This window comes from Nicotiana tabacum, chromosome 8 (genome assembly GCF_000715075.1).
Source record: "Nicotiana tabacum cultivar K326 chromosome 8, ASM71507v2, whole genome shotgun sequence".
Classification (NCBI taxonomy): domain Eukaryota; kingdom Viridiplantae; phylum Streptophyta; class Magnoliopsida; order Solanales; family Solanaceae; genus Nicotiana; species Nicotiana tabacum.
Window position 1 is genome coordinate 206,800,819 of NC_134087.1, and position 11,674 is coordinate 206,812,492.

General features: G+C 38.0%; 1 protein-coding gene across 1 annotated transcript; it reads right to left on the bottom strand.

Annotated features, from left to right (window-relative positions):
* Nucleotides 1–9,889: 9,889 nt before the first annotated feature.
* Nucleotides 9,890–11,674, bottom strand: LOC107828797 (uncharacterized). The gene is made up of 4 exons (XM_016656173.2): nucleotides 11,495–11,674; nucleotides 10,773–11,115; nucleotides 10,215–10,285; nucleotides 9,890–10,112 (listed from the first exon to the last, which is right to left on the bottom strand). Exons 2-4 carry the CDS (start codon nucleotides 11,102–11,104, stop codon nucleotides 10,063–10,065), a joined length of 453 nt encoding a protein of 150 aa, XP_016511659.1. The 5' UTR covers nucleotides 11,105–11,115; nucleotides 11,495–11,674; the 3' UTR covers nucleotides 9,890–10,062.

Below are 11,674 nucleotides of genomic sequence, written 5' to 3' on the forward strand. Positions count from 1 at the left end.
ATCAATGTGGGATTATCCTCCCAAAACACAATTTTTAAATTAAGTAGATAATTTGAAATAGCATGATTACTCCATTGTCATTAAAGAATGGTGGATATGAAATTTGTATTTATAAAAAAAATATTCAATGAGTTAAGGCATATTCCTAACAGATTTGTAGAGTTGAACTTTGTTTTCTGCATGACCTGATCACTTTTATTGTTCAAATTTTTAACAACAAAATAATATTATTGTTCAACACTTCGACAACATGAAAACCCCAAGAATTTTGCCCCTTCTCTCTCTATCTATCCGAGAAATGGAAGGCCAGAGGCTTTTGGTGTCTCCTCCGGTCAAGAATTGTTTACTAAATTAATTCCATTTACTCATTCTATTCTACAACTTTTAGAATAAGAACAATAAAACCAATCAAAACAATTCTCTTCAAAGTGCTTATTTTATTAAAATTCTTACTATATTTTTTTTCTTCTTTTTGTTCCTTTTTTGGTATGTCGATAGTGAGAGTAATTGATGGATTTGACTTATATCTTTCTGAGAAGTCTATTTCAATTGGTTTGACAAATACAATATTCTTCACTAATTTGAACTCTTTCCCTGATCAGAAAAAACAAAAAAGTTAGAGAAAAATTTAGGAATAGAATCCCAAAACAGAAACTAAAATAGTTGATTTTTAAAACGGAAAGAAATGACTTTTTATTGACAAATGACAGAGATATTTGAAAGAAAAGGGCCACTAATTTCATACAAAAAAGAAGAAGAAAAAAAAAGAGAAAAGACATGATTAATAAGAATTGGTTCTGGCTGTCTGGACCCCAGGTGATATGCCATGAAATTGGAACTACTTCACATTACACTTGTCTTCCATAAACAAGGCATATAATTAATTAATTTTGCATGGAATATGACCTTTCTAAAATAAAGGATTATTCCTGCATGGAAATCTTGTAGTAGACTATGCTAGAATCGGATCCATGATTTAAACGAGATTTCTATCTCCAAACTCATAGCATTATTGAAATTATTGGTTAAATATTTCTATTTATTGACATTTTAGTGACTTTTCATATGTATATTTACGCTCCACATTGAAAATGATTGGTTCAGTTAAATCTGTTGGGATCGAAATAACACGGTGTATGTGGAAGCTAATAATACAAAGCTTGGTGGACGATAAATCACATGATAAAAGAAAAATATACTAAACTAAGCATAATAATTATAATGGTTTGATCAATTGATCTATATATGATAGAACTAATATTAAAGAAGAAAAACTAACGAGAGAAAAATCTCCCCTAAACAAAACTCTTTAGTGACTACATTGTGGATTTTTTTTTTGTGATCTTGTGAGAGCAGAGATCCTTAATTTATAGATGTGCAAAGCTTGTCTTCCAAGAAAAGGATAAGATATATTAAGGAGATTTAATCCTTTTAGGAGTTTTTTTTCCATTCCTTCAAGAAAGAGAGTCCTAATAGATTAGAAATTCAGGGCAAATCCTAACACTTTCTACCTGATACTGATCTAAGATTTAGAGTTAAATGTAGTTTAGTATATACATACATTTGTTTTTCATTTTTTATATATATATATATATATATATATATATATATATATATATATATATATATATATGTGTGTGTGTGTGTGTGTGTGTGTGTGTGTGTGTGTGTGTGTGTGTGTGTGTGTGTGTGTGTGTGTGCCAAATATCCATGTATTTCCATGAATTTATACATTTTAATACAGAAGGGGAGCCTTGGAGTAATAATAAAGTTGTCGCTATGTGACCTATAGGTTAGGGGTTCGAGCCGTGAAAACAAGTACTAATACTTGCATTATGGTAGACTGTCTACATCACACACCCATTAGGGTGCGGCCCTTTTCCGGACCGTATGTGAACGTGGCTGCTTTATGCGCCGGGCTGTCCTTTTTTTAATACACATAATAACACACATGGTACTTGACAAGTTGATCAAAATGAGAAACTTCACAATGCACGTTTAAGCTATCATCATAACAAATATGAGATTAGTAAGTACACAAACATTGCTATTTGTTTACCAACCTACTAAACTTTGAAGCCTAGCTTATTGTCCCTATTTCTAGTTTCTACTAGCAAAATATGGATATTCGAAAATAACTTCTCTGCCTTACCAAGTAGGGATAAGATCTGCGTGCACACTGCCGGCCAGACCCTAGTTGTGGGATTAGACGGGATCTGCTGTTGTTGTAGTACTAGCAAAATATGGATACAATGAGGAATCTTGAAAGCATTACTATGGTGGATGGAGAATGTGTAAGATGTCTCTGCTCCATTTGCCATTCACCTCAACTCTCTGCTCCTCCCACCCCCACCCCTAAGATCAAATAGTGTTTTGCAAATTCAAGTGTAACAAGAGTTTATTCCATATTCCTATCAATTCAACTGCAATAACTCTTGTGGTGTAGTGGATGAGACTGCTCTTTCTTTAACCAGAGGTCTCGAGTTCGAGCCCTGGATATGGAAAAATTCTTGATAGGGAGCGCTTCCCCCCGAATGGGACCCTACGCGGCGCGAATTCGGATATAATCGGGTTCCAATATTGATGATGTCCATCTCATTGAAGAAGTATTAGACATGTGCCTAATAAGAGTTTTCTTTGGTTTGGTAGCCAACCTTGTTGACTTGGTTTGGTTGGTAGCCAACCTTGTTGAATTAGTTTGGTTTGGTAGCCAACCTTGTTGAATTTCTTTGGTTTGGTAGCCAACTTTGTTGAATTGTGAAAAGTGTGTGTAAATTGTCAAATATTGTAGGCTTTAGAGGGTGAAGCTTTGGCTATAAAAGGAGAGCTTCAACTCTCATTTCTACACACCAACAAAGAGAGAAAGAAAGAGTAAGGTTTCACAGACAAGGTATAAGAAAATAGTCTGTGAGGAAAATAGAGAGAGAGCGATATTGTAGTGAGGTGGGAATATCAAAAGAGGGTTATTTCTTTTGAGTGTTGTAGTGGTCTTTGGAGTATTTACCTCCGACCTACAAAGTTGTAAAATTCCTTACTATAGTGATATCAGTTGCTCCTCTCGGGGTCGTGGTTTTTTCCCTTATTCAGAAGGGTTTTCCACGTAAAAATCATGGTGTCATTGTTACTCTTTTATTCTTGTTAATTACCGTATCTCGGTGCTACATTATTATTCCGCTTTATTACCGTGAATATTATTTTGGTAAGGGGTTTATTCCCAACAACTGGTATCAGAGCACAGGTTCTGCTCGTTCACTGAAATACTATTCACTGTCGGTAGTACTATACTTGGTGAAAAATAAAAATGTCCGGAGTAAAGTACGAGGTAGCAAAATTCAACGGAGATAACGGTTTCTCAACATGGCAAAGAAGGATGAGAGATCTGCTCATCCAACAAGGATTACACAAGGTTCTAGATGTTGATTCCAAAAAGCCTGATACCATGAAAGCTGAGGATTGGGCTGACTTGGATGAAAGAGCTGCTAGTGCAATTAGGTTGCACTTATCAGATGATGTGGTAAATAACATCATTGATGAAGACACTGCACGAGGAATTTGGACAAGGTTGGAAAACCTATACATGTCCAAAACGCTGACAAATAAATTGTACCTGAAGAAGCAGTTATACGCCCTACACATGAGTGAAGGTACGAATTTTTTGTCACATTTAAATGTGTTTAACGGACTAATCACACAGCTTGCCAACCTCGGAGTGAAAATCGAGGAAGAAGATAAAGCCATCTTGCTATTGAACTCGTTGCCATCTTCGTACGATAACTTGGCAACAACCATCCTGCACGGTAAGACTACTATTGAGTTGAAAGATGTCACATCGGCTCTTCTACTCAATGAGAAGATGAGAAAGAAGCCTGAAAATCAAGGACAGGCTCTCATCACAGAAGGTAGAGGCAGGAGTTATCAAAGGAGTTCGAACAACTATGGTAGATCCGGAGCTCGTGGGAAGTCAAAGAACCGATCCAAATCAAGAGTCAGAAATTGCTACAACTGTAATCAACCAGGTCACTTCAAAAGAGATTGCCCAAATCCAAGGAAGGGCAAAGGTGAAACCAGTGGCCAGAAGAATGACGACAACACAGCCGCCATGGTGCAAAATAATGATAATGTTGTCCTCTTTATAAATGAGGAAGAGGAATGCATGCACCTGTCAGGTTCAGAGTCGGAATGGGTGGTTGACACAGCGGCATCTCACCATGCCACACCGGTAAGAGATCTTTTTTGCAGATATGTAGCAGGTGATTTCGGCACAGTGAAAATGGGTAACACAAGTTACTCAAAGATTGCGGGGATTGGTGACATTTGTATCAAGACAAATGTCGGATGCACATTGGTTCTAAAGGATGTGCGGTATGTACCTGATTTACGGATGAACTTGATCTCGGGAATTGCTTTAGACCGAGATGGATACGAGAGCTATTTTGCAAATCAAAAGTGGAGACTCACTAAGGGATCATTGGTGATTGCAAAGGGAGTTGCTCGTGGCACGTTGTACAGGACAAATGCAGAAATATGCCAAGGTGAATTGAACGCGGCACAAGATGAGATTTCTGTAGATTTGTGGCACAAAAGAATGGGTCATATGAGCGAGAAGGGATTGCAGATTCTTGCCAAGAAATCACTCATTTCTTATGCCAAAGGTACAACGGTAAAACCTTGTGACTACTGTTTATTTGGTAAGCAGCATAGAGTCTCATTTCAGACATCGTCTGAAAGAAAATTGAATATACTTGATTTAGTATATTCTGATGTTTGCGGCCCAATGGAAATTGAATCAATGGGCGGTAACAAATATTTTGTTACTTTTATTGATGATGCTTCACGAAAATTATGGGTTTATATTTTGAAAACCAAAGATCAGGTGTTTCAAGTTTTCCAGAAGTTTCATGCTCTAGTAGAAAGGGAGACGGGTCGAAAGCTAAAGCGTCTCCGAAGTGACAATGGAGGTGAGTACACTTCAAGGGAATTTGAAGAGTATTGTTCAAGTCATGGGATCAGACATGAAAAGACAGTTCCTGGAACCCCACAGCACAATGGCGTAGCCGAGAGGATGAACCGCACCATTGTGGAGAAGGTGAGAAGCATGCTCAGAATGGCTAAACTGCCTAAGTCATTCTGGGGTGAAGCAGTTCAGACAGCCTGTTACCTGATCAATAGGAGTCCATCAGTTCCGTTGGCGTTTGAAATCCCAGAGAGAGTCTGGACCAACAAGGAGGTGTCCTACTCGCATCTGAAGGTGTTCGGTTGCAGAGCTTTTGCACATGTACCAAAAGAGCAGAGAACAAAGCTGGATGATAAATCTATTCCCTGCATATTTATCGGATATGGAGATGAAGAGTTCGGGTACAGACTGTGGGATCCTGTAAAGAAGAAGGTCATCAGAAGTAGAGATGTAGTCTTCCGAGAAAGTGAAGTTGGAACTGCTGCTGATATGTCAGAAAAGGCGAAGAATGGTATAATTCCTAACTTTGTTACTATTCCTTCTACTTCTAACAATCCCACAAGTGCAGAAAGTACGACCGACGAGGTTGCCGAGCAGGGGGAGCAACCTGGTGAGGTTATTGAGCATGGGGAGCAACTTGATGAAGGTGTCGAGGAAGTGGAGCACCCCACTCAGGGAGAAGAACAACCTCAACCTCTGAGGAGATCAGAGAGGCCAAGGGTAGAGTCACGCAGGTACCCTTCCACAGAGTATGTCCTCATCAGTGATGAGGGGGAGCCAGAAAGTCTTAAGGAGGTGTTGTCCCATCCAGAAAAGAACCAGTGGATGAAAGCTATGCAAGAAGAGATGGAATCTCTCCAGAAAAATGGCACATACAAGCTGGTTGAACTTCCAAAGGGTAAAAGACCACTCAAATGCAAATGGGTCTTTAAACTCAAGAAAGATGGAGATGGCAAGCTGGTCAGATACAAAGCTCGATTGGTGGTTAAAGGCTTCGAACAGAAGAAAGGTATTGATTTTGACGAAATTTTCTCCCCCGTTGTTAAAATGACTTCTATTCGAACAATTTTGAGCTTAGCAGCTAGCCTAGATCTTGAAGTGGAGCAGTTGGATGTGAAAACTGCATTTCTTCATGGAGATTTGGAAGAGGAGATTTATATGGAGCAACCAGAAGGATTTGAAGTAGCTGGAAAGAAACACATGGTGTGCAAATTGAATAAGAGTCTTTATGGATTGAAGCAGGCACCAAGGCAGTGGTACATGAAGTTTGATTCATTCATGAAAAGTCAAACATACCTAAAGACCTATTCTGATCCATGTGTATACTTCAAAAGATTTTCTGAGAATAACTTTATTATATTGTTGTTGTATGTGGATGACATGTTAATTGTAGGAAAAGACAAGGGGTTGATAGCAAAGTTGAAAGGAGATCTGTCCAAGTCATTTGATATGAAGGACTTGGGCCCAGCACAACAAATTCTAGGGATGAAGATAGTTCGAGAGAGAACAAGTAGAAAGTTGTGGCTATCTCAGGAGAAGTACATTGAACGTGTACTAGAACGCTTCAACATGAAGAATGCTAAGCCAGTCAGCACACCTCTTGCTGGTCATCTAAAGTTGAGTAAGAAGATGTGTCCTACAACAGTGGAGGAGAAAGGGAACATGGCTAAAGTTCCTTATGCTTCAGCAGTCGGAAGCTTGATGTATGCAATGGTATGTACTAGACCAGATATTGCTCACGCAGTTGGTGTTGTCAGCAGGTTTCTTGAAAATCCTGGAAAGGAACATTGGGAAGCAGTCAAGTGGATACTCAGGTACCTGAGAGGTACCACGGGAGATTGTTTGTGCTTTGGAGGATCTGATCCAATCTTGAAGGGCTATACAGATGCTGATATGGCAGGTGACATTGACAACAGAAAATCTACTACTGGATATTTGTTTACATTTTCAGGGGGAGCTATATCATGGCAGTCTAAGTTGCAAAAGTGCGTTGCACTTTCAACAACTGAAGCAGAGTACATTGCTGCTACAGAAACTGGCAAGGAGATGATATGGCTCAAGCGATTCCTTCAAGAGCTTGGATTGCATCAGAAGGAGTATGTCGTCTATTGTGACAGTCAAAGTGCAATAGACCTTAGCAAGAACTCTATGTACCATGCAAGGACCAAACACATTGATATGAGATATCATTGGATTCGAGAAATGGTAGATGATGAATCTCTAAAAGTCTTGAAGATTTCTACAAATGAGAATCCCGCAGATATGCTGACCAAGGTGGTACCAAGGAACAAGTTCGAGCTATGCAAAGAACTTGTCGGCATGCATTCAAACTAGAAGACAGTGCTACCTCCTCTAGATGAATGAGACTGGAGGGGGAGATTGATGATGTCCATCTCATTGAAGAAGTATTAGACATGTGCCTAATAAGAGTTTTCTTTGGTTTGGTAGCCAACCTTGTTGACTTGGTTTGGTTGGTAGCCAACCTTGTTGAATTAGTTTGGTTTGGTAGCCAACCTTGTTGAATTTCTTTGGTTTGGTAGCCAACTTTGTTGAATTGTGAAAAGTGTGTGTAAATTGTCAAATATTGTAGGCTTTAGAGGGTGAAGCTTTGGCTATAAAAGGAGAGCTTCAACTCTCATTTCTACACACCAACAAAGAGAGAAAGAAAGAGTAAGGTTTCACAGACAAGGTATAAGAAAATAGTCTGTGAGGAAAATAGAGAGAGAGCGATATTGTAGTGAGGTGGGAATATCAAAAGAGGGTTATTTCTTTTGAGTGTTGTAGTGGTCTTTGGAGTATTTACCTCCGACCTACAAAGTTGTAAAATTCCTTACTATAGTGATATCAGTTGCTCCTCTCGGGGTCGTGGTTTTTTCCCTTATTCAGAAGGGTTTTCCACGTAAAAATTTTGGTGTCATTGTTACTCTTTTATTCTTGTTAATTACCGTATCTCGGTGCTACATTATTATTCCGCTTTATTACCGTGAATATTATTTTGGTAAGGGGTTTATTCCCAACACCAATGTGGGTACCAGACACCGGGTGGAAAGCCAAAAAAAAACTGCAATAACTCTTAATAGAAGCAATCTCTAGAGTTTTTCCTTATCTGAGTATATAATTTTCATATTGAGTTCCAAATATATGATACGATTGCTTCTACTAGTTCTCTCACCCTAAAAGAATGTACATATATAGGCTACTTTATTCGCACTTCGATGTAGCCAAGCTTCTGGTAGCCAAAGTAGTACATTAATTTTGGAGGATCCAACACGGGTGCAGCAATATTTTTTGAGAGTCCGATCAACAACATAGCTTAAAACCAAGCTTAACCATGACTGCTTTTCACTTCTAGCTGCCTTATAAATGTGATTTAGAAGTTCTTGGTTCATTCTTGGCTCATACTTGGTTCATTCTTGTCTTTTAAATTGCATGAACTTAAGAACACTATAATGAGATTTTCCTCTTGGAGTGTGTTTGATATGACAGAAGTCATTTATCATCGAAAATATTTTCTTGAAACATGTTTTCCAATGTTAGGTTGGTGAATGGGAAATGATTTTGCGAAAAAATATATGTTTAAGATTAATGATAATATTCGTAAATCAGAGAGTGCTTTGATGAAATTTTTGATTAGTAAAGATTAACAATAATGTCTTACTGTTGGTTAAAATAAGTAATATCAAGTTTAAAGTTTAGATAGTTGTAACGAAAATTAACGACATCCGTCCATAAATGAGGGAAGTCCTTTCCCATCTAAATAAATGTTTTCCTTGCCCGTCAACCAAACACCAGAAAATGACTACGTTGTACCGAACATACCCTTAGTTGCATTGAAGTTATGTGATGGAATAGCTATCTTGAAAATGTTGTGATTAATTAGCATATAAATGGAAATGAGTTGGAGAAAAAGAAAAGAGAAAAGGTGAAAATGTAGTCTCACTTAGAAAAGTAAAGCATCAGGTTCTTATCTGTGTAATAATTGAGACATGATTGTTAAAGGAGCTAATTTGGTTCCCTTAGAATGGAACTACTCATAAATATTCTATGAATCTAATATCTGATCCTTCTGTTATTTACCTTTTCTTTTTGTTGCTGTGAATTAAGTACATAGACTTGAATGGTGGCCCTAAGTGATATATAAGCCTTAGGAAGATGTGGAGATCGAGAATTAAGGTAGAAAGTTAGTAGGTAGTCGCGAGCGTATTCTTCTCTTACCCGTAGGATTAATAGTATTCTCATATTTCCATATACATAGACCTGTATTATTACTACTTGTTTCTTTTGCTTCAGTTTTCTTGTTATCACGTTATTGTTGGTAATATGTCGTGTTACTGTTTTCTTTCCATGGTTTGTACACCATTGTTTTCTTTTCAATTAATGATGTGAGTACCCAAAATTGTTTGACTAGATCCGATACGGATCCCATACTACACTCATACTAGTGTCGTGTCGACACCGGTGCGGCACCTAAACTGCTGTGTCGGAGCAACTTAGGATGTGACTATGCTTCCCTTGAGCCGAGGGTCTATCAGAAACAGCCTCTCTACCTTCACAAGGTAGAGACTGCGTACACATTATCCTCCCCAGATCCCACTTATGGGATTACACTAGGTTGTTTGTTGTTGTTGTTGTTGTAGGCTGAGGTGGACGCACATGATGAATTGAGGGGTCACCGGCACCCGAAAACTTTGGCAAAAACTCCATATACATGCAAATGTTTTTTTAAAAATAGTCATATATTAGCATAGACCCTGTACCAATCTTTACGAGCAATGATAAATTTATACTGAATATCATGATCCCCTTGCGATCACCGAATCATGGATCTGCCTCTGGTGGTAGGCCTATACAGACTTTGGTTTACATTGTGTGAGGCTACATAATATTATTCATTGGACTACCTCAACAAAAGCAATTGTTGAAACACAGAAAAAATGGAAAATCTGAAGGGATTTCATTCATTAAAACACTTGCACAGTTACAATGCAGTTAGGAATTAACCCTTCTTTAAGAAACTAATCTAAAGAAAAAAGAAAAGAGAAACTAAAAACAGAAGAAAAAAAGATAGAAGAGTTGTCATTGAAGGTTATGAGAGTTCTGGTAAGTCTTCAGTAATAACTATTTGATTCCCTTAATTCACTTTCTCTTTGATTACTTCCTGAGAATCAGAGAAATGAACAAGATGTTAGGAAATGAAAAATGGTGTTGTAAAGTAAAATGTTGACTATGCAGTACCAGAATCACATAGAAGATGGCTCACCAAAATCCCTAGGTGTCATGCACTTATAACATTCTGATCTGCTAGCATAGTTGTGCACACCACATCCTAATCTGTCGAACAAGAAGGCAGTTATTTCAGTTCAAATCGAAAAAATAGAATGTCAGTAGTAAAAGAAGGAGAGTTGCGGCAGGCTAACAGTCAGCGTAAAACTAGTCAATCTTGTGATGAAAATATAGTGAAACTTCTAGTACTTTTAAATTTTATTTTGTATAATATTTGTTTGAAAAGTGTAAATGCAGCGACATGATTAGTGAAGAGTCGTATAGCCGACCCCAACTTGTGTCGAATTGAGGCATAGGTGTTGTTGTTGTTGTTGCAATATTGGACAGAGATGAGCTTAAATGGAGTGAAATGAACATTTAGGATACATATATTTAAGGCTATCTTGCTCAGGATTGAGACGCAGGTGTTATTTTTGTTGCAATATTGGACCAGAATGAGCTTAAATGGAGCGACATGAACGGTGAAGATTAATGTAGCTGATCCGATTTGTTTAGAATAGAGACATAGTTGTTATTGAAGTAAATGTGAACTAACCTGCTGCAAATCCAATCGCCACTCTTCCAACCAGGAACAGAACTTGCATCATATCCATAACCTGTTGACGCCATCATTCCTGCCCCGATACCATAATAGTCGCTTTTTAAGGCACCACATCTATAGCAGTTTGTTCGACTCGCATAGTTGTGAGAACCACAGTTCATTGCACTGCAATACCAATCTCCAGCTAAGACTTCTGTTTTGTTTAGTCCATACATGGCAACATCAGCCGACGTTGCATATTTAGGGCAGCTGCATCGTTGGCATGCATCCCTTTTCTTGAAATTTATGTGTTGGCATGCAGCACACATCCAATCTCCACTGCTCATTTTATGCCTACCTGAAAATGAACATAAAAAGATGATGAGAACAAATTTTCATATGGGAAGTAAAATAGGCCATTGTAAGAGGCATGAAAAAACAACCGAAAAATCTTATTATTGTTTATCCATCTTTGAGGCCTCATTCTATAAAATGGTTATAGTTAACAAGGTCTCAGTTGCTCTTGAAATACTGTCTATATGCTAGAACTGCATTGCTTACACAGGAACAATTATTTCATTCCAGGAAGAAATTTCGCGGCACATTAATCTTGTATTGAAGGGCCTAACTTTCTGAAAAACTTTTTTTAGTGCAGAAGCTGGAAGAAGAGGAAATTCAGTTCCAATTTGAGATAATGAAATGAAATGCGGAAGGAAAGTAAATCATCGATGCCTCACCGTGTGAAGAACTGAGCTTCTCAACAAGACGTAAACTTGAAGCTCAAGAAATGGTTTGCTGGAAGTGGTAATTTTGATGAATGGTTTGTGGAGGTATATATAGTTGGAAGACCTCACTATTGTGACTGGGAACGGTTTCCTTAAATGAGATTCCACAAGATAGCACAAATTTTCCAAAAA